The 27,938-nt window shown below is 39.3% G+C and overlaps 1 protein-coding gene and 2 long non-coding RNA genes across 5 annotated transcripts in view; 2 read left to right on the top strand and 1 right to left on the bottom strand.

Annotated features, from left to right (window-relative positions):
• The window catches only part of tub (TUB bipartite transcription factor), a 55,799-nt gene that overhangs the window by 15,694 nt on the left and 12,167 nt on the right, over positions 1-27,938 (bottom strand). For 2 of the 3 annotated variants that reach the window (XM_025906152.1, XM_005466988.4), the window contains exons 2-3: positions 4,499-4,550; positions 62-224 (exon numbers count right to left, since the gene is read on the bottom strand). In XM_025906152.1, coding sequence (XP_025761937.1) covers positions 62-224; positions 4,499-4,550 — 215 coding nt within the window. Of the gene's footprint in view, positions 1-61; positions 225-4,498; positions 4,551-14,448; positions 15,116-27,938 lie in introns of those variants that run through there. The other variant, XM_025906153.1, reaches the window with a different exon arrangement.
• Positions 170-3,261, top strand: LOC112846568 (uncharacterized). The gene is made up of 2 exons (XR_003219579.1): positions 170-254; positions 2,165-3,261. It is a non-coding gene; the product is annotated as an uncharacterized LOC112846568 (long non-coding RNA).
• LOC109202035 (uncharacterized) lies at positions 23,473-24,923 on the top strand. The gene is made up of 2 exons (XR_002062012.2): positions 23,473-23,526; positions 23,608-24,923. It is a non-coding gene; the product is annotated as an uncharacterized LOC109202035 (long non-coding RNA).

Below are 27,938 nucleotides of genomic sequence, written 5' to 3'. Positions count from 1 at the left end.
TCTTTAATTCTCTGTTTAAGCTTTCTGAATCAACACAGCCCGAGAGGAGTGCAAGCTTTACCATGGTAGATAGTGCTGCTGTTGCTGCTGAGGTAGGATTCCACCAGTGGAGCCTGTTCCTCACTTTGCTTGGTCCGACGGGTCCGTGATCGCCCATCCACATTAGACTGGACCATCAGGGGCTCTTGCCTCTTCTTCTTCTGCTTCTGTTCAAGGAGTGCTCGCTGACATTTCAAGCAAATGGAAAGATAAAGGTAGAGTTTCAACAAATAGAAAAAGTCACTATCTTTACTGATCTTCACTGAAGTAATGACATTAGAGACCAAATGTCGCCATGTTTACCTCGACTGAGTACCAGCATGCCATGTCTGAAAGTGGTAGATAATCGTCTCAGTAGAAAATTATCATTTGCAATTCATTATTAAATTGTTGTCAGTAAAAAAGAAAAGAGAACCTCTCTGAAGGCAAAAAGCAGGAATGATATGTTTAGTCAGTCCATCGTGGTCTCAATGTGTTTGCGTCATCATTAGTAGTGAAATTTAACAACGCGCCATTTCAATTCATTAGCTTTCATTTTCTTTCCCTGCTTTCCGCCATTTTCCCTGCTGAGCTTCATCTTTCTTTTTTTTTTTACCAGTTACTTCCGTTCACTTTACCCTCATTCATTTAATAAGCACCACCACAAGGAGTCATTAAGTAGTGATTTCAATTGGCGAGGGAAATCCATTTAGAGTAGGCACATAGACATATCAATATTGGCGCCAGTGATTCAGTAAGAGCTATTATTGCCATATCGAATTTATAGTGAGATAATTTATCTGAATTTCAGGAGCTGGACCACAACTCCAAACACTCCTCTTCCGGCCATACGTCTATAAATGTCTACTTGTGCCACACATCCATTTGTTCTCATTTCTGCGACCCACCCTCCCTCTGCTTTTTCTCTGGTTGTCAACCTCATTCGAAGTCATCAGAGATATGCCAGGCCTGGGAGCTCGATGAGGCCTTCCTCAAACCACAGCCTCTGGCCTAGCCTGTTGCTTCATAAACAAAAACATTTGCCATCGACATTTGAAGTAGAGGTCCTTGCTACTGAAATATAAATCAAAATTACCTCAGTTGGCGGTTTTGTAAAGATTCAGCTGCTGATTAAGAGCACCACAAAGACAGAAATATATACCTTTATTCCCTTTTACAGTACTTGGCAGATATGACAGAGATTATAAAAGAGCATAGAAAGATCAGTGCTGGACGTCTAACAATGTGCTGCCTAAATCAGTACGACCAGAGGCTGAATAAAGCTATTCATTTGGCCCAACTGTCAGCTATATGCAAGTCTTCAAACCAGAGCTCATCAAATATTAAAAAGGTTTCTATTAGTGGAAACTTCAGACTGCAGAGCAGTGGAGCACTGTGTCCTGCAAAGCTCACTTCTTTTCCAAGACACTGGTGGTTAAGCTAGCAGAGACATTTTACACAGTGCATTTATTTAATGATTAATGGTCTCACCTGTGGATAAAGCACTTAACAAACTTTAGTATAAAAGGTTTGAAAGACACAATATTGTGCATGCTTCTATCTCTTCCCCTAATATGTCCCCAGCATGCCGGATTTTTCTCTTTTTTTCTCATGAAGTGCACAGCAGGCTATAGTTCACTTTAGGTGACTTCAAAATTGCTGAAAATTACTGAAATACAGGCAGACCTTAGGTGCTCTATTCCCATATCGGAGCAATCTGACATCACACAGACTTCTTTCACCTTTCTTAAATCGCGTGTCTGTCCTCAAAGGAGTGTTGCGTATTCCTTATGCGGCGGGTTGTGCTTGTTAACTACACGCTTCTGCTCGTTATCCACGATGAGATCTGTTTGAACTCTGCTTTACAACCACCTATGAAAAATTAGTTTCTACAGATAAAAGCATGGCCATGCCAAGGCTTCACTAATGTCAGTCACTGTAATCGCTACAGGGGAAAAGTAACAGGGGGAAACAACACCACACCACTGATTCAGATGTGCAGGTGAGACCTGGGTCAAAATCTAAACTTAAGAAGAAGCCTTTGCAGAATTATCAGTTCACTGTGACTGCAATATGAAGTTCACAGGGGAGGTTGTCAGGTAAAACAAATTGCTTATTTTAGTTCATATTTTTTATTGTTTACCAGAAACCTGCACACACAGACCAGTACCTACGCTTGGACTCCCACAGTTCCCAACTGGAGAGGCACAGGGAACAAAGGAGCACACACGTCTGAAGAAAGCACTTAAAACCTGTGGCTATTCCATCTGGGCCTTCATTAAGTCAAAGAACATCAAGCCAAAGAGATTTATGGAAAAACAACACAACAACATCAAAAAAAAGAAGAAAAAAGCAGGCATAACAACATTATCATTCTGCTTGTGGCTACAGTGTTTGAGAAACTTAAAAGGCTTTTCTCCCAACTGAAGTTCCTGAGACACACGCCTAGAGGATAAAACACTTAAACACAACCTGAGCAACTTTATATATGCAGCCTAATGCGGCAAAGGGTGCACAGAAATATATACAGTGAACACCTGCATCAAAAGGATTGGGGGCACTCTACTGAGAGCAGCAATGTACACAATTTGGACAGCCATGGTTTGAGAGAGGAGAGGAAAAAAGCCACCTGTGTTAAAGTGGAAATACCATCTCTAAACAGGGAATGTGATTTACAACAACGCCTGTCAGCAAATTACGAAACAGTCCTGGCAACGCTCCAAACACACGGTTTTGCCTTCATTCACACAGTTATTTGTGATTAATTTTGTGTGAACGATAACTCGCTGGTAGCCTTAAATGAATACCTGGAGCTGCACACCAGCTGCAGGCACTGAGGAAGCCTCTAGCATGAGAGGCGAAAGGCAAGGACCAAAAACAAGTCCAGAAATCTTCTCCTTCCCTGGATAAATGAGATTCTAGACAAGCCTCTACACGATGTTTCAATCAATAACAATTTGTTTAATGATGCTTACGTGCCTGAAGCCCTCAACTGAGTGACATTAAGAATTGTATTCTTTATTCATTCATTCATTCATTTAGTCACGCATGAATAAAAAGCAGTTTACTTCAGAGTGAATCAGACCACATAAAACCTTATACCCACTGATGAACTATGACAAGCTTCCGCAAGCTTTTGCTGCTCTGACAACGGAACGAGAACCCGTTTGAAACACTCCACTTACATTATCCACTTCAGGAAAATAGCAGGACGTCAGAAGCAGCAGACTGCACTACGCATAGATAAGAGCTGAAAATGCTTCGACTGCAGCCTGAGTGTGTTTGTTTTGTTTGGATACAGTGCTGCTGACAACAAACAATGGCAACGGCAGTATTAGGGTGTGAAATGGCCAAACATCACTTTGACTTAAGGATCCTGAGGGCCGTGCTGCGAAGTAAGTTCTTTGAGCGAGCTGGCTTAACAAAACCAAAAACCCCAGTGAGAGATAATGGATATCACAAAGGTGGTTATCAACTTTCTCTGTTAACCCAGGCTTTCTGCTTCAGGCTGTGTGCGCGCTCACATAAAAGGGGGCATTTGATGTGTCATTTCTTTTTTCTTCTGTACAGAACTGACCTACTTTGGTCAGAGACATTATCACAGGACAAGTGGTGGGGGAAAAAACAACAAAGGGCAACACTGGTACAGAACAAGAGAGCAATGCTGCAGAAAACTGCGAATCTTATAAATTTAGAATTAGTAAACTTGTTTTACCAATCAGCGGGCTCTCGGTGATGACACGTGTTTTTGCTGTTTGGCACATTAGAGTTTTGAAACTTTAAACTTTTTCCATTGGAAAATGGTACACTCAGCACGTCTGTCACTGACCCACAGCCTTATGAAGGAAATGTGGAAACCCCCTAGTTTGTGAAATTATTGTTGCTAATTTAATATTCTTGGTGATGAATGGACCAACTGGTTTTCTAATTTGTGTAATCTATTATCTGCAATTCTAGCAATATAAAACAAAGTCAGAAGCACATTAAGGCAAAGTATGAAAACATAATTATACATTTTTCCCCTTACTAAACAAATACACACTGCACATAGTTTGTGCTGATGTAACTTTCCTTGTGTAGTGTTTATGAGGTACAGCTAAAGAGTTTGCATGTATAAAACTGCACAGAATCTATATTGCACTTAAAGCACTGTGCATTAAAAGAAAGTTAAGTTCAAACAAAGCATCAGAATGGGGGGAAAGGTGACTGTGTGGCGCTCTCATATCAGTATAGCCCAAAATCTTTGAGGAATGTTTCCAGCACCTTGTTCAATCTATAAACATTAAGTCAGTCAAAACTGGGCCCAACCTGGTACCAACAAGGGAGAACTAATAGAATACCACTTAGAGAAATAAGAAGTCCTAGCTGGCTATTTGTGGTCCCTTGATGCAGCAGCAGAAGTTAAAAATTGCCCTCCCGTAATTGATTTAGCCTTGGTGTGACTCTTTTATCAGTACAGTAAAAAGAACAAAAGTCTTACCTGTCTGTCCAGTTTCTGCTGGCGGAGGTTGGTGCCCTCATCATCTAAAGTGCTTTAAGAAAGAGCAAAGAAAGAGGAGTGATTAGGTTAAACTGCTCTTCAGCTCTTTGTTATATCTGTAATAGAATAATGACATTTCCCAAATTACTTAAGTCAATTCAATTGTTTCCCTGGAATTGCGAAGAACACTAAATACATTAAATCTTAAAGTCTTAGCTTGTTACCTAATAAAACACTATATGTTAATGAAGCTTCTTGCAAATTTCACAAAACAGTGAATGTGTTTCTGCCTCAAGGTATTTTGTTTTCACATCATGAGCTATATCATCCTCTCTGCTGTGATTACTTCTGCACAATAAAAATACATAATAAAAGTGATTATTCTCTGAAATGTAAAATCTAATCATTCATGTAAATAATTATTATGCTTTGGGCACCATTTACCAGAGAAGGATACAAAAATAATGCATACATTTTCTGTTATTGAAAACTGCATTCACTTACAGTCACATGGAAAAGAAAGCTTTGACAGGACTCTGTGCAGTTCTAAGAAAAACTAAGTATACTCTTACTGCTTCCATAGGAATGATGATGATAAGTAGCAGACCAGTGCTGCTAATCAAATACATTTGATTAATTGGTCATCAGCAACTTCAAGCACCTGTTATAGAAGATGTTTTAGCAATACTCAGATATTGAGCTTGTTTTGCAGCCACAGGACCTGGGCACCTTTTCACTCATTGAGTCAACCATGAATTCCTCTGCATAACAAAATATTCTGAAGTCAAATGTGAGGCCGTCTGTCCAATAACAAAAGCTTGGCCCAAATTAGGCCATCTAACAGGATAATGGCCCAAAGCACAGAAGTAAATCTACGACAGAATGGCTAAAAAAGAAAAGAATCAAGGTGATACAATATTCCAGTCAAAGTCCAGACCTCAACCCCATTGAAATGCTGTGGTCGGACCTTAAGACAGCCATGCATAAACAAATACCTTTAAATGTCAATTAAGTGAAGCTATGATAGAAAGAAGAGTGGGACAGAATTCCTCCACAATCATGAGAGAGACTGATAAAGTCAAACACAAAACAATTACTTCAAGTAACCGCTGCCAAAGGTGGCTCTACAAGCTACTAAATCATGCAGTGTACTTAATGTTTCACAGAACTGGATAGAGTTCTGTGAAATCTTTCTTTTTCACAGAACTGCATCTGCTGCAGATACCGAATATGGACACGGCCCAAACGAGAATGTGTAGAGTACATGAAAACAATCCTTCAGGTACGAAGCATAGTAACAATGCACCCGTCAGCAAAACGAGTATAAAGGAGATGGCACTGCTGAGTTAACAGTGTCATAGCATTGTAGATAAAGATACTTATATCCTCTGGGTGGTTTATCACGATACACAATGCAGCAGTTAAATAACAGCATACTAAGCACTTAAATCACTTTTCAAAAAGGTTCCATACAATAATAACTGTTAGGGGAGTCATTAGAAAGCTGTCAGATAGTCTCTCAGCAAATACAGCAGAAACATAAACAGAGGTGTCATTTGAATATTGTTCAAAGTGATGTTGATGATGCATTTAGATTTTCCTAGCAATGGACAGAATATAAATGGCAAAAGTCCAATATAATCTCCATAAATTAATTAGCAGTAGCAAAGCTTTAAATGTTTTGTGACGAGGAAGCATAACACAGCTTGAGCGACTGAAAGCACATACACACAGCTACTCCGCTCAGTCAACAAAGATTAAGCGCTACTGAAGCAAACAACATTTCTGTGGATATTTGTTGAATCCATGGCTCAAACTTAAGAACACTTAAGAAACTGTATCCTTGAGCAAATGGAGAGGAACGTCTGCCACAAGAAAAGCAAAAACAGACGAGTTAAGGATGATGGGTTTTAAAGGCTGTTTGGGGCATATTGATGATTTTTCTGCTACATAAATAAAACTGAAATAGAAACTGCTTCAGATCCAGCATTACATGTTTACCAACTGATCCTTAAAGGTAACATGAGGCAGTCACCGGTACACTGGCCACATTGTTCACAGTGGAGACAATCACTGAAACGTCTGTCTGCTGTCCATAGCTTCTGGCAATCCAGAAGCTTTGCTGGAAGCTGGTCACTAATAGAATCTACTAAATGACTTCAATAAATTGAAAGGCTTTGTGTTCCCTGTATCACCACAAACTAGATAAAGAAGTCTCCCTATTAGCTACAGTATTTTAGTCACAGTCCAATTAGTAGATGAGCCTTTCACCAGGGGATTGTGTTGGCCTTTTAGAGGATGCTATTATCCCCATGCTCACTGAAATGTTTTATATCTCTCAAAAGCATTCCTGTGTCCTTTGCAACGAATTTGGTATCTGATGCAATGCAAATAGACTCTAAGGACAAAAGGAAGTCGCACGAGCTCACTGCAAGAACACACCACACAATAACCTACACACTCGCCTGACCTCGTCCTGCACCAACAATTCTCTGCGCATGCTTTGGTGAACAGTCAGCTATCCTCAGCAGAGCCGGCGTATACTGTATCTCTGTCTGCACGAACGCCACTGTTCACTTGAGCAATATTTGACGTGACATAATGACATACTGCCATCTGAAAATGCCTAAAGGTCAGCATAGCATGGGCAGTCTTGGATATTGTGTCGTTCTAAAGCACAAAATACACGCCTGCATGTTAATTTTAGATTAAAGAACATGCACAGTCACTTCCAATCACTTATTTATCTGCGAATATATAAACCTTTCTACTCCTTAACTCCATAGCCCTGATAAAGATAATTGGAAGATGGACATAAACCTTATTAATATTATATCTACCACTAATATTCCAATAACCACTTACTCAACTTTAAATAACCCACTTCAATCACAATCAAGTGTGTAAAATGAAAAGACTGTTGATAGGATGATAAGAGGACTGAAGCTTCCGATTAGTCTTTGCTAATCAGCCTAATAACATTTCATACTATGAATAGTTGGCAATACACATCATGATTTAGAGCTTAAAGTAATGACTGACCGAAAGTAGAAAAAATAATTGCCAGGTAATAATTACGTTAGGGAAGACAATGTTTATTTGCACAATGTGTATTATTTTAGTCAGGATTAATCGGAAACAAAACCAATTCAAATGCTATTAATGAGCTAATAAACTCAGTGACAGGCTGTTCATATCAAACAGCCGACTTCTCACTTATCATGATTATACTCGACATTTAGGGAGGGGAAAAAAGGAGGACTGTATGTTAAAATGTGAAAAGCATTGTTACACAAGTATAAGGAGGTTACGCAATACTGTGGAGATACAGAAGAATGAGGTTACTTGTAATTCACCACCTTCCTATTCCTCTCCCCGACTGTCAGTAGCAAAAATTATCAATATGAGAAATTTGTTGTGCTGTAAATTAGATTTTAAATGGCTATTTTCTATTGCAGTTTTCCCTGGAGATCAATGTGCAAGGCCCATTATGACAAAGTGGAAGCTTTTATTAAGAAATCTACTTAACAAGTTTACTTTAAATTCTTTACTTTAAAGCTGAACTCTTTTAAAAACTATTCAGATCTTTGCTTTGGCATTTCAAACTGATGCGCTGTCAGTGTGGTGAACCCTGTTTATGCTACAGTCATGCTAGTGGTTGGAAGCCACGGCACAGTCAGAATTGTGCGATCAACTTTTGAGTTTGTTGCCTTTGAAATGGCTGCTTCTAAGATGGGGATGATTTTCCTAGATTTATGAGTATAGAAACAAACTTTGTAATTGATCACAAATATCCTTGGTCTGTGAGGTAAACAAGGACCCAACAGTTTAACCAACAGGATTTATGTTCTGGCTAACACCATTCCTTAGATGCAGCATTGGGCTGGCAGCATTGAGATGCTCTACTTCTCCACGAAGGCTTAGAGAGGCTGACAGCACAGACTGAATTGAGTAAAGTGGAGTACTTAAAGAAAACTCCAAGTTCTCTTAGCATAACACTGCTGTGAAACTTACAACCAAAGCCCAGACTTAAACAGCACTGCACATCTGTAAAGAAACCTGAAGATAGAAGCTCACTGATGCTCTCTGTTAAATCTAACAATGATCCAGGTTTGTAAATCTTGGAAAGACTTGAAATTATAACTGCAGCCAAAAGGGGGTCTACGAACTTCTTGGTTAAGGTTCCTAATGTTTTTGTAAATGAAAACAGCTAGTTTTCATGTCTCGTGTACCCAGAACAGACAGATTAGTGTGCCATCAGCAATGATGTGCTCTGTTGTGGTGAAAAACAAGCTCAAGTTGAAAGTGAAGCTGTCAATATCTGGATCGATATACGTTCCCACGCTCACCTACATTTACAAGCTTTAAAGTAGTGAGTGAAAGGATGAGAATGCAGGAAGTGGCAGAAATGAGCTGCCGCCATAGAGAGACTGGGCTCAGCCTTAGAGATAGTGTGAGGAGCTTGGTCCTTCGGGAGGGCTTCAGAATAGAACAGCTATTTGACCATCGTATGGACGTATGCCATGGGTCTGGAGGAAGATGCAAGTCTTTATGTAAAACTTTATATTCAGCCACGTATTTTAAAATATGTCCATTAGTTTTTTTAAAAATCTGATGATTCTTTGAAATTATGTCCTCATGATGTGACAGTGCATTTTTTTGTTTTTAGATAAAGTTAAAAAAAAGGTTTTCCTTTTGCGAGGGACATGAAGTTGCATGTTTTATAATTCAAGTCATAAACTTAGCATTTATGCAGGGATTAACTGTAGACTGCCTGTTCCTGTGTTTTTATGATTCGACAGCTTTTAATTTAAAGCAACCCGCAATGCTTGTGTCGCTGTCATGGTCCGTCCATCCGCCTGTTGCATAAAGCACTACGTAACTAGAGTAAACAACTACAGATCAAGAACAGCAAAATGACAACAGATCCAATTATGAATGTATTTGTGACAATTTGTGTTCTACAAACAAAGTTATAATTTGACAGATGCCAGTATTTCTCGGTAACATTGTTAAACATTGTTTCTCATAGCCGGCCAACAGCACTTAAATTCTGTTTGACCTTTCCTTTCATTTGTGCTCTTGTAAAACGTTTTTCTCCAAGACAGCGACGGGATCGGTTTTTAATCACACATTTTTAACGCTGTGCAAATTTGAGGCAAATTTTAGACAGGCATCGGGACATCATACGTACTGCTGGAGAAGATCAAACCCCACTCAAGTTAACTTGTTACTCCTGTTGTGCTTCCTTTTGCTCTGCTCTCCAATACTCTCCAATACCAATAATTTATTAAAGTAAATAAAATAGTAGCTCCTACTAACAAAGCTACGGGATTCATTCAGCACCAGTGATTAGCTGGTTCTACTTTTTATTGAGTCTTCAGTTTTTTTACCACAAGAGCTTTTAATCACTGACCACAGGCTCACTGATTGTTCCTTCAGCTCTTGGACGGGCGTCTAAGAGACCTCTAACAAACATCCACGGCTCCTAATTCAAGGGCAATCAGAGATTTCCTGCAGCACAGCTTGAGAGAATGAGCTAAAGTAGAAGAGTAGAAGAGAAGAGGATGAAGGACAGAGAGAAAAATGTGCTGAGATGTTTGATGAATTAAAGCACAGTTTTGGCGGGGGGGTTCCACTCTTGTGATTGAAATTGCTTTGTGTTATAAACATAAAAATGTCATACTTCTTCTGTCACTTTATTCAAGCTTCCTTTTAATCTCTCCCAACCTGGAGACCCTGTACCGGGAGCAGGCTCAGTCTGTCATAGAAATGAACCCGCAGCATTTTTCAAAGTATGACTACGACTATCATTGCATGGTTATAAAGTTTGTTTCTGTTGAAAGGTTACACAAAATCAGTGTTTATTCACTATTATTGTCTCTCTGATTGACATTTTTGATCAAGAAGAAGTAAAGTTTTGCCGGAGCTTTCGATTACACTCTGGCCTTGCAATGACGGTCAATACTGTGTTTCAAAATTCCTCGAAATGTCTCTAATGGCTTTAATAATACTGAAAAGGGAAAGAAAAAATCTGTTGTTGCTCTGAGACTACACTGAATCTGTTGTCATTTTTTGAGTGTGCAACACCCTCAACGTCTGGACGACCACTTTCCATTGCAAGGCAATTGTGCACGTCCCCTGGTGGGAAACAACCTCTCTCTAACCATGTCTGACACAAACTGACTGCAATCACACACAGACAGATTTGAAGGTTTGTAAATAACTGGCTTCCCATTTATAAGCACAGATTGCCAACACATTGCAATCGATCTGAGTCAGTTTGCACCAATGAGTGTAGCTCATCTGTGACATGTCTCTTCACAATAGGGGACTTGGTTGGTTATATTGCTACATAAAAGTAAGGTTCCCAAGTGCCTATGTCATTTTACAGTTAAATGTCTGTCCTGCAGTAATTCTATTAGAATTTGTGGAGGAATTTCTGAATTCCTGTTTCAAATCTATGAGGTTCTGCCCGGACTCTGAATGCAAATAGTTCATATGAATTTCTGTGTATGTAAAAGGTAACAGGTTAGCACTTTTTAGGTCACTTTAAAGATAGATAGATGGCTGCAAGTGGCCGCAGACCTGGTTCCCACTCATCTTCGAAGCAATCATCATTCATTGCACAAGGTCCCAATAATTTGGTTCTTGTTGAGGTCTCCACCACTATTAACATTACCCAAATTCTGACTAAATATCACAATGTTTTCATTTTTAATTGTAAATTTTTAAAATGTCCAGTTTTCTTGACACACAACTAACGATGAGGCGCATGTATTTGCATAATTTGGTCGATCTCTTCTTCAGTAGAAATTATTTTTTAGTTACAACATTTAAAAGCGATTGCAATCCTGTATGTAAGTTTAAATCTTTCATCTGGTTTTTTTCCTTGACAATCTCTCTGGTTGCTTACCAGCAACTTCAACGAAATTCTTTCCATCACCCACTATGACTGGCTGCATGAAGGTACAATAGAGTAATTGAACATAAACTGATGTTCCTTTATGAGCATGGTTGATGAACCTTTTTACACACTTCATTCATCTGTCAGAATCATGTCAGTGGAGTCTTGAATGTGGACCATGTAAAATCAGTCAATAAACTGATAGCGCTGTGCCACCGACTCTAGTTTGATGACAAATGCCCACACAGATGCAATAAAAAAGTATTTACCTCCCACACTCTGTCAGACATACAGACAAACAAAGCACTCCGTGTCTATTGATCAAGTGTGAATAGGCATCAGACTGAAAGATAATGGCACGAACACGTGCTTTTGTAGTGCAGGTCAAACAGCTCATTATTATGTGGAGAGCCTGGTCATTCTTTAACACACCTCTGTAGTGTATACTGACCAGGTAAAGCACTGACATCCGGGTCTATCCATTGTGATAAATCACCTCTACAAAACCTATAAAATATCATTTAAAACTAAGGTGCAAAAAAGCACCTTAGCAATTCTTGAAAAGAAATGAAAAGCTTATCCCTGAATACTTGCATGCAAGTTTGCAAAGTCTTTGTTGCCATATAAATTCAGTATTTTTATTGTGGTTTTTAAACTGATAGACTGGCTGCTGGACTGATTCCATACTAAGGTGGAAAAAGGCACCTTAGCTCTATCTGATGAATAAAGAAAACCTAGATTCATCAGAATTAATTGTGCCTGAAATCAAATGTATGATATTTACATATTTTTATATTTATGCTGTAAAGTACTGTTGCTAACATTGTGGAAGTAGCCCGACCAATACAGGATTTTTCAGACCAATATCAATACAGATATCTGGTGTTTCTGATATATCGGGACAGTATTTTTTTTTCTTTCAGATGCACAAAACATAAACAGATTTCTCTAACATTTGTCATTTGTAGTTATTTATTTACTCCTTTAGGCTCTGCTCGGATCAGCTGGTGTAGCCAACGGGCAAGTTGCAGAGTGCACTCTGGTGAACAGACAGTGCAGTGTAAGCACTCATTACATGTTTGAAGGGTGTTTCTTCATCTTTTCATTTATTAACCATTAAACATGTCAATACTGATAGAGTGGCAAGATAATATCAGCTGCCAAAAAATCAGCTGGGTTCAAATCATCTGTACCAACATACCATGCTACTTTGCCCAGGATTCTGATTTTCATTGAAACAATGGCTTGCCTATTTTCAGTCTTTTTTCTTTATATATACTGAATGAGGCCTTAGCTGCTGTTGAATGTAGGACTGGATGGAGAACAGAATAGAAGTTATGAGACCCTCATATTTTTAAAATAGTTTTGCATGCATCATCAGGTTTTAAATATGTGACAGTAATTGGCTGACGATTCTGCAGCAGCAGTGTGCAACACTACAGGCAATCCATTATGGAGACACAAAAGCAAGATTATTTTTGTCATTTGCATGGTGAAATGCATGAAATTTGATTCTGGAAAATTAATCTCATGAGCGTTTTGCAGATGTAGATTGACCTTGCAGGTGGGAATGTAAATAATAAAGCTTTTAAGTACTTTTGTGGTGTAGGACACCATTTCTTGCTCTACTAAATTGGTTATTTCTGAAAAGGTCATGTAAAAAAATAGAATCGGACCATTAACAGATTTTTGACAACATAATTTCTTCATTCCCACATGAGAGGAAAAAAACTACAATCCTGATTTGATGAATAATTCATACACAGAGACGAACTAATTCAGCATCACCAATTCTATGTGGATGTTTGCGAGGCATGTTTCCTTGATTTACTTGCTTTCTGTGCGCTGTATACCTCTAACTTGATAACAGATCTACAGAGTGCTGCTGTATCCAACCCTCCCTGCACAGAGGCCCATGTATTTTTAATGTCAGCTTCATGAGATGAAATAAAAATTCTGCTCACTGGCATGACCTCTTTCAAATAGTATATACAAGAAGTACTGTTACTGCTACTGATACTTTTACTGGTTAATATCTAGTTAGTATTTAATATTGCTGCCTAGCATTCATTAACAGCTTTTCTAGTCAAGTGATAAGGAGGCCATGGAGAGATGGTTGTAATTTGCGCTACTGGCTATTTAAGTCTGTCCATTTACTGCATTTCATTAAACGTTTTTGTTTCAACTTTGCCATAGTAGGAGGTGGGCAGCATGCTGAAGTCTGTTATCTCTGCAATCTTAAGTTCAAAATAAAAACCCACAGTGGTTGCTTCCTGCTGTTGTCCTGATGCAGTCTCATTCTGAAATTTGCCACCGTAACTTATAGCAACCATGAGCCAATGGCCTCAAAGCAAGCAAGGGAAACCATGGCAATGGGCATTCAATTAGAGGAAGGAGCCACCAGCTTTAGTACTACACTTGAAATGCTTATGTTTTATAACAGGAGATTTAGAGCTACAACACGGCATGACTGTATCACCAGCATGGCTCAGTGAAGCTCATACTGGCACATGCAGTAAGAAAGGACACATAAAACATGCACATTTACACATGAGGAACTTTCTCAGTGATTAAAAAAGTGGACATTGATAAATGTACAAATGTGAACGTGGTTCTATCTTTGATATACACAGCATTCGAACTGCATCCAGAGTGATCAGAGACAGCACTGAATCACATTATGGACAGTTGTGAAACAATATGAGATCATCAGAGGTTGATGCAGTTGACATTTTGGGATTGTTCTTTTTGTTTTTTGGGTGATTCTTCAACAACTTGCCACCTAAAATAAAAACACATTTAATAAATGTACACATTTAATTTCACTAAACCATTTTCCCGTAAGCAAAATTTAAAAAAAAAAATTAAACCCCTGCACAAAAAAAGAAAAAAAAAGCATTACTGTATGCTTTTCTTTCATCATACCTGCTCAATGTTACTGTTAATCAGTCTGATCTCTGAACACCCGCTCAAATAATCACACATGCTTCAAAAGATGAACAGTGTGCCCCCTCTGTGTGTTCTCAGGAATGTGGTACAGTACCTGTAGGGAATCCAGTCGGAGGAGTGCTTGGAGCTCATTCTGTATTTATGACTGTTGCTGTCTAACTGCAAGGCTAACGGCCTGCAACAGCACCAGTGGAAGAGGCTATGGGGTCTGAGGACAGCGATCACAGCCAGCGAGCCCACACCGCCTGTTCATCCTCTGCACACAGCTCTATATTCCCAGCCTGCCTGTGTGCTTTTTGTACGTCCTCTAGTTGTGGGGCAGCAGATGACTAACAATCCAGTCAGACAGCCGCACTCTTCAGTCATGCACAGTGAACACATGAAATAGCCGTTTTCTTCTCTCTTCCATGTGTATGCTCTCCAGTCAATGCCTCTCCTCTTCTCTTCTCCCATCCACTGCCTCTGCTCCTTCTCTGCGCTGGCTCTCTTCCCTCGCACTTACTCTGTAGGCTCTATCTAAATCTCCCTCTGTTTCTTTCCCTTTAAATCCCCCCTCCCCTCCTTATTCTCGGTCCAAATCTCGATCTCTGCCTCTTTGCCCAATCTATCGCTCATTATCGCTCGTGCAACATCACCTACGCTCGCAGTGAGTGCAAAGTCAAAGGTGCAAAAAGGAAGAAAGGTTATAGAGAATCCCTTTTGTCTTGCATCTTTGATGTTCCTTTAGTGCTATTTTTGTGCAGTGCCACCCCCTCGTTCTAATGCAGCCCTACACATACTGTCTCTCTCTCTCTCTTTCCGCAGACTCCCTGTATCTTTCTTGCACACTATCTGTGTTGTATGAGGCATGATAAGCAGGCATTCAGATTTTTTTTTTTTCTGGCCCATAATTTATTTATTCTTTCAGAGTAAGAGGCATTAGCATATGACTGTGCAGACTAGTGTTAACAGCCTTTAATTCAACACTCTCTACGGGCGGACAAAGGCACCCTGTGATAGTGCCACAGCTCTGAACCTCTCTCACACACATCTGCTTCCGCCCTCCGTCTGCAGCCCCTCACTGTCAGCACACAAACACACATCACTCACTGTGCTCCCAGGGTTATTCAGGAGTCCATCGATAGACAGTTAAACCAAGTGGCTTCCTTGTTTCGAATCTGGTGCAGGAGTGAGTTTAGTATGAAAACGCAGAAATCTTCTTTTTAGACGCCATGTGGAAAATGACCTGCAGCAATCCTGAAAATTATTTTTTTGGGGGGGAGAAAATCTATTTCCAGTGGGTACAAATTAAACCGTTTTGCTTCTACTGACTCCTTCCTAAATAGCCAGGAAGTGGGGCGCACATAAACTTATGGCTGATGCAGGGCTCAGATCTTTGTTATGTGCTCAAGCTCCAATTCACTATTGTGCAAAGTGTTACTCAAAGACAGACACAGAGCGCAGCTACTTTTAAGGGCTTTCAAGCATCGTCCCTCAATTATTCATTGCAAGTCTAAAAACAAACACCACAGGGAATACTGGTAGAAAAAAAAAGCCAGCTGAGAAATAAGTCCATGACAAAAGATGCATTAAAACTAATTTTGACAGAATTTGGCTCCTTGAAAAGTAAAAATGAATGGCTTGGATTTAATGTTCTTCAAACATAACACCCTGCTTGTTATCACAACATGAATTCTGATTGTGATTTCTCACTCTTTGTGTTTCTACATATAAAAAAAAATTCATCAGTGGGGTGACAGAAATCAACATGCGTATTAACAACATGCCTTATATAACTAAAACTGACAGAAAGTCTGAAATACAACCGGTCAGTCAAATAAATGAATAAATACATATTTGATCCTCTTGTACAGCCAATAGCATTAAAGCACACTGCGGCTGCTTTACTGAAAACACAATGAAAAGATTGATTATATTCTGTAACGGTATGGCCTTTCCAAAATGTCATGTTGCAAAGGTGGTTCACCTTTCCTGTTGTTTATGTTTCAGTCAACAGTAAAATATATCAGCTTTCAGAAAATTCCACACAGATCGATCCCTCATGTAGTCTTTTCCCAACAACGCCAGAAACCACAAACAATGTTTAAATAAATGGTAGACAAAATGTTTGTGTTTTTTTAATGAAGGCCGAGAATATAAAGGAGAATTCTGGTTTCCTGTTGAACGTGGAAGCTTGTCATTTGGCCCTGGACTAGGAGTGACATATTGCCATATCAAACCACCAGGTGAAACGTTGACTGTTTGAATTATACTGAATTGGGCAGTAAGGCTGATGCGGTTTCTTCTGCAAATTACACAATCATCATTCCACTGCAAAAAAACTCCAGGTCTTTTTCTTTTAAAGAGAAAAGAACGAGTAGTAGTAGTTTTTCCTCACAGCCCACAAGACGTTGGGTTTTGAGTTTTGCAATTCATTTGAAAATACAATTATTGTAATTGCATTGGTCCCCGGTTGCTCACAGTTTCCTCTCTGCCTTCTCCTCTCCTCTTTTTCTTCCTTCTTCCTTCTCTCTTTCCATAAATGTCCAAGAATGCCAGCCTGCATTATCTTCCTGGTAACAGTGTTTCGGTGGAAAGACAACACAGTAATGAAACAGCTCTGTCTGAGCCCACGAGCAAGGCACTGACTCACGTACACCTTGGGTCCAAGAAGGAGAGCACAAGAGATTTATAATGTATGGCAAACCGGCATTGCATTGTAAGCCTTGGTAAGGAGGTAAATGTCAAAGACAGTCAATAAACTGAACTGTTAATTCACTCTGTGGTTAATGGTGTGCTCCCTGCAAGTCAGCTGGTGTGATAAAAGTGGAAGTAAATAAAACAAGTAACCCCACTAAGGAACAGGTGTAAGCACAGGACTGTAATAAATATTTGATGCTGAGGGGAAGACTTTGAAGTCTGGCGCTGGTCCTGAGAGGCCTGACTTTCCTACTGACTTTCCATTTTTGTAGCCAAACTACAGCAAACAGTCTTTCTTTCTTTCTTTCCTTCTTCCATCCATTCTTACATCATGTTCCTCATCTTTTCCCCCTGGCTTTACAACCATTACCACATTAAAAACCAAATGATAAGATCCTCTTTTTAAATTAAATTTTTTAAGTCCAGAATTTGTGCAGAGTTCTTCCCAGAGGCATTTTACTGTTGGTAACAGGAGGCCAGACAGCATCAGTAATTATAATAATGGTCCTGGCATAGAAGGCACACTGATGTGAAAATGGATCTCTGGCCTGTATCTGCTTGCCTTCGTCAGACTGGCTGAAACACAGCTGCGGAGTGCATGGCCTTAATAATATAGTAGCCTGATCATCAGCCGTGCAGGTCATAAGTTAACTGATGAGTGACATAAACAATCAACCAAAAAGCGCGGTGCTCAAATGCAACAGTTCCATGAACCACTGGATGCAGTGAAGACATCGCTTCTAACGTGCAAGAGAATCGGGCTGTTTTCAGCACTTTTGAGATTTAAGTCCTTGCGCTGGCGCCAAAGTACACAACCATAGCAGTTGCATTCCTATCCTCCCAAAAATACAAAGTGTTTAGTGTACTGTGCAACTTCCAAAGTTGGAAATTTAAGAGTTTATTTGGGAAGAATGTGTAGAATGTACAGCTTAAGTGGTGATAGTTGATTGGCAACAGCGGACAAGTATTTTGGCAAATTTATGCTTTTAAAGTTTCACTGTGCAAATCATTTCTCTAAGCAGTTACATAACAGCATGTTACAGAGGTCACGCCTGGTTTCCATTATTTATAAACTGAAGTGGTTTTGTCCAGCTTTAGAGGCGATCCGTTCAGGAGTGGTTGATAACCTTATCACAAAAATCTAGCCCAGGAGCTGTTTGTATGCACCATTAAAAAAAACAAAAAAAAAATGCTGTGCTGTGCAGCGTTTGTAGCCCTCCAGATTGTGACTAGAGAAAGCTGTATTTTCCAGCAGCTTTTCGAGACTTTTATGACGTAGACAGCCTTGAATCGAGGGCTCCGAAGGAGGTAATTAGGCCTCAGCTAAGGAGTGAGTCACTGAGTGGATCCACATTATGTCATCACACAAGGGAGCTGCCACGTTTTTGAGAGCCAAGGGATTGTGTAGCCAATATGTTGGTGTAAACTAAAAAAAAAAAAACCCTGTATGCATCAGGATTAAGAGCTTTAATTATGCAAGATAAAACAGTAGAGTAACAAGCCTTCAATGGACATCAGATGGTGCAACATCTTGTGAGTAAGTACAACTTGATGTTGCAGAGAAAGAAAGGGCTGCGGAAGCTCAGCCATGCTTGACTGTCAACCATTCTTTTTCAAGAGCTTCTGAATAATAGGACAATGCTGCATTTACACATGAAGGCATGACTGGCAGAAGAAAAACAGCTCTACAACAAACTGGTTTCTATTAGTGCATATAATAGAAAATCGCTCTAACAAAAGATTGCAAGAAAGCAAGCAGACAACCTTTTGTTCCCTCTTATCACTCATGGAAGAGGGCGGATAGCATAATCAAGCTACTTCCATGTACTTGAGAAAAAATCTCAGTCATAATCAGATAACATTTGATTGTTCAATTTTACAATAAACCCAGTAAAAAGAGCTGGATAATTCCTGCGGAACACACTGTCGGAAAAGCTGACTACACGTGTTAACTAACTGCGAGAAACTCCCACTTTGAGTCTGCAAGAGGCCGAGCGAGGCCTGATACGAATCAGCAGCAGTCTGACGCTCAGCTGCAATTCGCCGGATGATATAATTATTTATAGATGGATGTAGATGGAGACTCCTCAGGTTTTTCTTTTTTTTACTCCTACAGATATTCAAAGAAATCGAGAGCGACAGCAAGCGGCTAAAAACCAAAAAAGCTTGCCTCTGAAGGTTGCTGTGAGGCATTTTGTATAAACAGTGGCATCTTTCTTTTAAGGGGTGTTGTAAATCTTCGAGGGAGAGAGGGGGAGAGAGAAACAGAGACTATGTGTGTGTTTGTGAGTGTGACTGAAAAGTAAATCTCACGGCTTCAGAAACACAGTGAGAAACTGTGTGTGAGCTTACACATGAAAAGAATAAAAAGTGAATGAGCACAACTGCTTGCGCCCAGCAGTGACTGAATCTAACATGCACCTTCTATTGATTCACCAAAAGCAGGCAATGCAGTGTTTTTTTACTCGTAGATGTAAAACGTGGAGAATCTAAATTCACAACTTCATAATTTGGTTACATTTATAATAGCAACATTTTTAGTATTGGTTCTTCTCCGTCTTTAGAACTAGGGAAGTGTAAAACTGGGGACACACCGGGGAATCAGCATGTGGGACACACACACACAAATATACATACACAAATACGCATGCACAGTTCTTGTATCAACATAAGTCCCTCTATCTCATTGTTCAGTGGCCATCAGAGGGCATGCATAAAACATGATTTGGATTAGAAAATGTCATGCTGGATGAAACAGTGTCCCAGTGTCCCAGTGAGGGACCCAGATGGACTGCTTCAATACACTAAAGTTCTTTTCCATCCTCCAAACCACAGAAAAGCTTTATTTGTGCACTCGTAAACTGTAAATACATGCACACGTGCAACTTGTGGATGCAAATGGACATTTTAGAAAGAAAGAAAAAGAAGTCCTAAATAGTAGCTTAATCTCTTATGAGTGTATTAAAAGATGTCTGTCTGACTAAGCATGGGTGGAAGCAGCAAATTTGCATCAGTTAGATGCCCTGTCTATTGTGCCTTTATGGAGCGAGGTTTACCGGCATCACCGCTGTGAAAGAAACCAACAAGAAAAATGTTTTTTTTAAAGCTTTAAGCTCCAAAGCAAAACAGACACACATTTGAGATGTTTGCTAAAGATCACATAAACACTGCCTTAATAAACCCCAGACATCAAACAAATCCCTCACACTATATGTCTCTTTGCTAAACTGTGTTGTATCCAAGGGATACAGACAGAGATGCACAGCTTATAAGAGACACGAAACCCAGTGTGGACAGATGAGTTGTTTCCTACATTTTTCCTCTGTGTGATTTTCCAGCTCCTACACTTTCAGTGCAGTCATTGAATTTTTCCCAAGCTGAGAAAAGCGTACTCCCAGGTATGACTTTGCTGTGATTTTTCCTGTCTGAGGTTGAAGCCCTGCCCTTGGTTCAAACAGTGTGATAGGAATTACATCCCACACAGACACTGATGTGCGCACATACCTCACACCCTGCTGACAGAAAGACAGCAGAGAGGCAGAGATGTTAAATGAGAGTGTCATTTTGTCAGGTGCTATACACTGTGTGAGTCCTGTATCTATCTTTAGCGGATTAAATGTATGTGACTCACCGTTTCTAAGCGATTTTTCGCTCGCACTTCTCTGTCTTCTTTAGGTCTTATCTTTCACTCACAAATTAGTTTTTGCAGTGCCACACACTTAGAGCCATCACTTCTAATTCAGACCCACCCCCACCCCCACTCCCCAGTAATTAAATACAGCAATTTACTGTAGATAAAAGCAGGAAATGGTGAGCTACATGATGCTGGAAATCAAATAAAAAAGGAACTGTAGCTTTAAATGGCAGCGCTTTTTTTTGTCTTCTGCCCTTTGTTCTGCTCCTCATAAGCAACACATGAACAAACAGTCAGCTGATTCCCATTGAATTCGTGTTCAAACTGAAATGCCTTCCCGTGGAAACTAAGGCTGACTGCGACTCCTGGCAGTCCTTATGAACGATTTTAATCTGTGTATGTAAACCAAAAGCTGGAGGGACTGCTGTGAACACATCACATCCTAACTCAGCATCTTTATGAGGAGGCATAAGATGCTCTTGTTCTCTATTTGTCACGCTGCCTCCTGTGACACACACACACACACACACACCTCCACTGGTTCATTCCTGTGACCATGGCAACAGCTGAGACTAATTACCACTTAAAAGCTCACTGCTAGGCTATTTAACCACAATATCTACGTCAGGAAAAGACACACACGCACAAACTCAAATACAAATGCATTACCACCTCGCTAGTTGCCATAGCTATGATTAATTAACATCTGGCTGAGCCTGCAGTGCACATCTCTGAGATGATGCAGTCAGTGGCAGGGTTTATTTTTCTTGGCCAACAGGGGGACTCGCCAAACACAGACAGGAGGGTGTAGTGATGAATCATGGACACATGGAGGTGCTGCAGAATAGCACAACTTTTTGAATTGCAGGCCTGAAGAATCTGCAAATTTCCATATGGTTTTGACCAGCGTCACATAACTTAAAATAATTAATATACCCAATAGAAAAGTATTAGGGTGTCTTTAAAGTGCTGGAGAAGTGAAAATGTAATATCAACTATAGTCTGGAGTTGTGGAAAACTGTGGAAAATGCAATAAAAGTCAGTGACATTAAATTACAATCTAGGATTTCTATTTTATGAAGGCCATAAAAGTAAAAACAAAACAAAACAACAGTCTTTCTCAACAGCATTTCAGTGCTATATTGGTCGTTGGTAATGCAACTCACCATATCAATTTCAGGTCTTTCCATGCATATATCTTCATTCATCTGCTGCCATTACTGGATTTTCCCTACTCTTTACCATTTACAGCAGTTATTACCACGCAGGGGTACAAGTACAGGAGTGCAAGTGAAGTAAGTGTGGGTACAAATAGCTCGACTTACCTGAAATATGCAAATTACAGCTTTTCAGAATTAGATTAATCTACACAAGTTAAAACAGACAATAGGAAAGCACTAGGGGTTAAGATACAAACATAAATATAAGATTAAAATGAGCAGCAATTTCTAGCTTATGGACAGTAAGTTGAGATTTCTTGTTACATAATTAACAACTGTTAGGTCTAGTAACTAAAAGTAGTGAAAATGCTATTCAAGAAATAATCAACCTCAAAGTTAAGCATTAACAGTTAAAACTGCTTACAGTGATTGTTGAATGTTTAGCTACTGTAAACATATTCATTAAGAGTAAATGATGAGCTGACATCTGAAAAATGTCAGATATGGTAAATAGCTAAAAGTAGCAAAAAGAAGTGTGGGTATGTTATATGAAAACAGTTTGGAACTATTAGTTTACTTAAAAAACAACCAAACATTTAGCTGTAATTACACACACACAAAAAAAAGATGTGCTGGGGACCGAGCAGTATGAAATGCTGACTGGTCTTGTTTTATCTAACCTAATCACGTCAGTGGACCAAACATTTTTACATCCCTTAATCATTACAGAACAAAAATCATTCTGTACTTTGGACTTCAGCTAATCGGTACAGTGAGAATCTCATTAAACTTTAAAAACATCATCACACATTAAAAACCGCCAGAGAAAAAAACAAATCACTTGGTCTACGCAACATACTGTGCTTCCAAGCCAGTATCCATCTGAGTTTGTCAGGGACAGAGTTAAAGACAGCTTAATAAACAAAGTGAACAAAGTGTTAATAGAAATAAATAAAAATATATATATATTTTTTTTAAAATATAGTTTTCAGTCCATTCATTCAGCATCATGGGGGGACTGGAGCCTATCCCAGCTGGCATACGTGGGGTACACCCTGGACAGATTGCCAGTCTTTCACAGGGCGACCACAGAGAGACAGACAACCTTTCAGACTCGCATTCACGCCTATGGGCAATTTAGAATCACCAGTTAACCTAACCCCACTAGCTGCATGTCTTTGGACTGTGGGAGGAAGCTGGACTACCCTGGAGAAAACCCACACACACACAGGGAGAATGTGCAAACTATTGTTAAATAAAACAATATAAGTGGTGAGAACAACTGCTCATATTTGCTCTGGCTGAAGAATATTGGCTTCTTTTACATTATCTGCCTTTATCAGATAATGTTTTATTTGTAAATCTGACACTGAGTCTATCAGCACAACTCAATCTGTTCTTTAAATATTTGCTGTTTTCCCTTTGCTATTCACCAAATTTCAATATATATCAGCATTCTTAATCAGTATATTAAATAATAATCAGTAAATACAGCTACTGGTGTAAAGAGTCTTATGTTATTTACCCTTTTCCGCACCCTCCTTCACCTCACCAGTCTTACCTTGTTTCCCATTTACTTTCTCACCACTGATTGGCTCTGGAGTTTGTCCCTTAATTGAACTCACCTGGCACACATTATATAAGGACTGCACTCACTTCCAGCTCAGTCTTTTCATTCCCACATGGGGTGGCAGCTGAGGTGAGTTTGAGTTGGTCTTCTGAGTTTAAACCTTTATTCTTAAGTTAGTGACTTACAGTCCAACCTTGTTTTCTCTTTCAGAGTTTAGCAGTCCATGTGTGGATGAGGCCATGGTGACAACAATTTCAACCTTCCTTTGAACCTTCTAATTAACTGCTACAATGTATTTTTTAACCACTATAAACAACTATATGTTGATGATGAAGATGATGAAGGGACAAATTGAGATAAGACTGCATGCTCACACTCGGTCTGCTCGTGGATGAGGGTTGCATAATTACACAGTACCATGCCACCCATGTATGGACCTTTGTGGGCTTGAACCCACTCACCAGGAGCTCAGGATCACCCTGGAATTGCTATTACCAAGTGTTTGACCATGATTACCAGGGGCTGCCGGGCTGCTGCCATCCCCTTGATGTCATTTTGAATTTCTTCTGACTCCACTAATGATGCTAATTTCTGGGTTCTTATCTTTACTGTTTTTAAATTGGCTCTTAAACCTTCATTGCAATAGAACAGTGGAGAGAAGACGGAAACACAAGGAGAAACTAAATGGCCTTAGGGCGGAGTCAAACCTGGGCCTTATGCCACATGGCCGTTTGCTCAACCCAGTGATAAGCTATACTGGCTCAGAAAAGCCTTATGGCATGTTCAAGATACCTCAGAACTCTGGTGTTAGAACTCGAATTAGCGCATATCAGAAAAAGAACATTTGGTGAATCAAAAATACACAACAGTGGCGGTACAGATTAAAACTTTACAGTACTGTTTATTTTCAATGCTGCCATCTTGGATTGCTAACTCGGTATGTTGGTGTAGTCCAACTTTCTGAGTGGAAAATCTGAGTTGAGGTGGTGTTCCACAAAGAATTTCTGACTTCTCACTTATTTATGAATACATTATTATTTATCATATACTGGATATAACACCTCAGAGTTCAACTGAATCAAGTCCCTTTCTGACTGGTTGTCCTTTGAAAACATTCGGTTGTAGCAGCATTTGGGTGGTGCTTCTGTGCACACAGCCACTGTGTGCTTGAAATCACCATATTAAGGACAACTGTCCCTTTTGAAGTCATACTGATCAAGGAGTATAAAAGCTGTGGGGTCAAGCATTAAAACTGAGGTTTAACGTACAGGAATTATTTTCACGTATATGACGTCGTTTTTTATAAACTTGGAAAGGGATTAAATGAGAATCTGTCATTGCCACAGTATATGTATATGACAGTATGTATGGATATGACCTTAAAACATGATTTCTGATTACACTACTGTTACACAAACACACACAAGCTTGTTGCTCAAAAACTTCATATTTTACGCCATGGTTTTTTTTACCATAGCAACCAGCTCCAGGGCATATCCCACACACATTCACCAGTGGTGCAGAGCTATGGAAGTGAGGAAGCATAAATGAATAAAAAGACCAGCTAGAGAAAGCAGAATTACCATATTTTATCTTTCTGGGCCTTTTAAACCAATTTGCAGGAAAAACTGCAAAGAATACAGTTCAAATGCAAACGAAAAAAAAGGTGAAATCCACAGTGCAAATGTATCTTTCCAGATTTTTCTTTTTTTCCCCTCATGTAATCACTGTTCAGAAACTCCACAGTATTACACGTCTCTTTTAGTGTTCTGCTGTAGTGTATGTATCAACTTCCAGATCTGATCTATACTGAGAAAATGTACTATAACTATAAAAACAAACATGTTTATGTAATACCTTCAGCATCACATTCATATCATAACATGTAAATGCAAATGATAAAACCTATAAAAACTACGTAATTCAAAAAAATAAATAAATAAATAAATGAAAATAAAAAATGCTGCACCGGGGTGGAAAAACTGTGTCCTGCAATGCCAACTGTTCTGTAGTTAAAGGCAGTAAAGTTCACCAACTACACAGCTACAACTACCTTTATTTTCTAAACACTATAGCAGGCTTTGATTTTATCCACGGTGCCTCGTGCAGCTGGGTGAAAATAAGCCAATTTACTTGCAAGACCAATATTATTGGGAGTCCTAAAATGATGAAGTGAAAATAACTACACTGAGCAGAGGTGAATTACTGCTGCAACAAATTTCTACTGGGGCCATCTGGCATAACTGGGCAAAGCCTTCCCAGCTGGCAGCAGAAACAAGAAGCACCTTTCAGGCTGCTGCTGATATCACAATGTTGTCACTCCACAGTCTAAAGTCAATGGCTAGACAGAATCATTTTGAAATTGTATCATAGCTGTTGCTGGCTGAAGAAGACACTGTGTGGTATTGTGTAAATGTTAAGTGTCCTCTATAATACTCTGACTGCATAACAAGTGCAGTTGTGTTCATTCCCTTGCAGTTTGCAAAAGTAAAAGCAAACGCTATTGAAACAGTATGAGAAGAGGGGAAAAAAAGCCAGCAAACATCCAAATGCAAAAAGGTCACGTTTGTATAATTATGTGTTCAGGGTAGTTTTTAATACCAACATTTTTCACCTAAACACCCTTATCCCTTTCAAAATGCATTGTGAGTGCAGGGGTTTTTTTGCAAGTACAAAATGTGTGTTCTCCTTGGCACAATCTCCAAGACCATGGCATTCTGCAGTTTTTTTCTTCTTTGTAGCAACCATCTTTTCACGCCCGGGGCACAGCTGGACTGTCATGCTGCTTCAGATTCCTGCTCCAAAGCACACCTGCTGCTGAAAGGGTAATTCAACACAAATCCACTTTGATGTAAAGAAGTACCAGTAACATCTCCTGTTATAATAAGACACCAAAGGCATCAAAGTGAGGAGGCTACAAACAGAGTGGTGCCACTTAACAGTGATTATGATTTATGAACAGAAAGAATGCCGCTCATTTCAAGAATGTGATGCTGACAAAGCAAAAGAAAACTTGATTTACATCAGCAGAAGAACTTAGTCATACGTGCATTAAATTCCTTTGACAATAAAAGTGTACATATTTAAAGGTTTTTTTGTACAAAAGAAATATGATAATAATAACATAAAAGATAATTATGAAATGTGTTTAGATGCTTCTAAAGGTTCTTTGTTTTACATTAGGAACCTTAAAATTTGAGACAAAACCATTCAAAATCAAATGCTGCTTTAGAGTGTATGTCAAACTAAAGACCTGCAGGCCAAATCGAGCCCATTGGAACATCTGAATCTGACCTGTAACTCTTCATATTCTACATTTTGGCACGAGTAGTTGTGGCTGTATTCACACTTGAAACACCAAAACAGAAGGGCGCACCAACACTGAACCTAACAAGCCAGCACAAAACAGAACAGTTGATGCCAGAGGCAGCCAATTTCAAGAGAGATGTGAAGCTGAGGTAGTTCTTCACTGAGTGTAAGACTCTCTGTTTTCAAGGAATATATTTCATTGTCGTCATTTTAACATGTGAATCCACCAGAGGAGATGTGGAGCAATGAATAGGGAAAAGAGCCTTCGTGAAGTTGCTGAAATTAAAAGTCGCACACAGCTATAACAAATATGCTTCTTCAATCCAAATCTCAACCAGAGCCTTAAAGGAGAAACTGCAACTATTATATCCAGTCTATGTAGGGCGTGCATTTTATGTAATGTAAACATTCCTATAAGCTGTATATGAATAACACATTTGGCCTAAAGGCTGGGAACCAATGTAATATTTAAACATTAAATATAAAAATGATCAATTTCTTTTTATGTTAAACATTACAGAGAAAATAATGAAACCTTGTCAAACATTCAGCACACTCTCGCTCTTGATCGATCGCCTTCTTAAACACTTCAGAGCAAAGATTATCATCAAGCAGCAGTGGGAGAGGTTTAAGGAGTCATATCCATAGCTGATAGTGTTTTCTAGACCCACACACAGACTGTGGTAGGAAAGCATAGCGGGCAGTAAATAGAAGCAAATAAAAACATTTCTGATAGCATCACATCTTTGTGAGCATTTCATAAATCTCCATCAAGAGCTATATTTAACTACACATCACAAAATGTCACAGTCAGACGATAACTAATCTTTAAAATCCAACAAAAATGTATCTGTGTGCTCTGCAGATTTTACATTATCAACAGTCTTGACCTAAAGAATTCCCATAAGGTCTCCCTGGCTTTTAGCATAAACTGAGCTGGTCCATGTAAGGGTCCATGTAAGAAACTGGGACTGTCTTCGACAGCTCAAAGAGAGAAACTCTAAGTGTTGACCACTTGCTTTAGTCTTTTAATTATTTCCTGCTTCTTCTTTTTTTTTCCAAAGCTTTACTTTCTGCCAGGTAGCTCTCAGGCAAGAAACTAATGCCGCTGTGTTGCTTTCTTCAATGCTTCTGGTTGTATTTCAATGACAAATGTTTAACTTCTAGTTTTTAAATTTTGGGTGTGTGCTCTAGAGCTGTTGGAACAATTCACCATCCACTCAATCATCTTT

This window comes from Oreochromis niloticus, linkage group LG1, assembly GCF_001858045.2.
Source record: "Oreochromis niloticus isolate F11D_XX linkage group LG1, O_niloticus_UMD_NMBU, whole genome shotgun sequence".
NCBI lineage: Eukaryota > Metazoa > Chordata > Actinopteri > Cichliformes > Cichlidae > Oreochromis > Oreochromis niloticus.
Note: the sequence above shows the minus strand (reverse complement) of the source record. Positions and strands in the feature narration are given on the sequence as shown.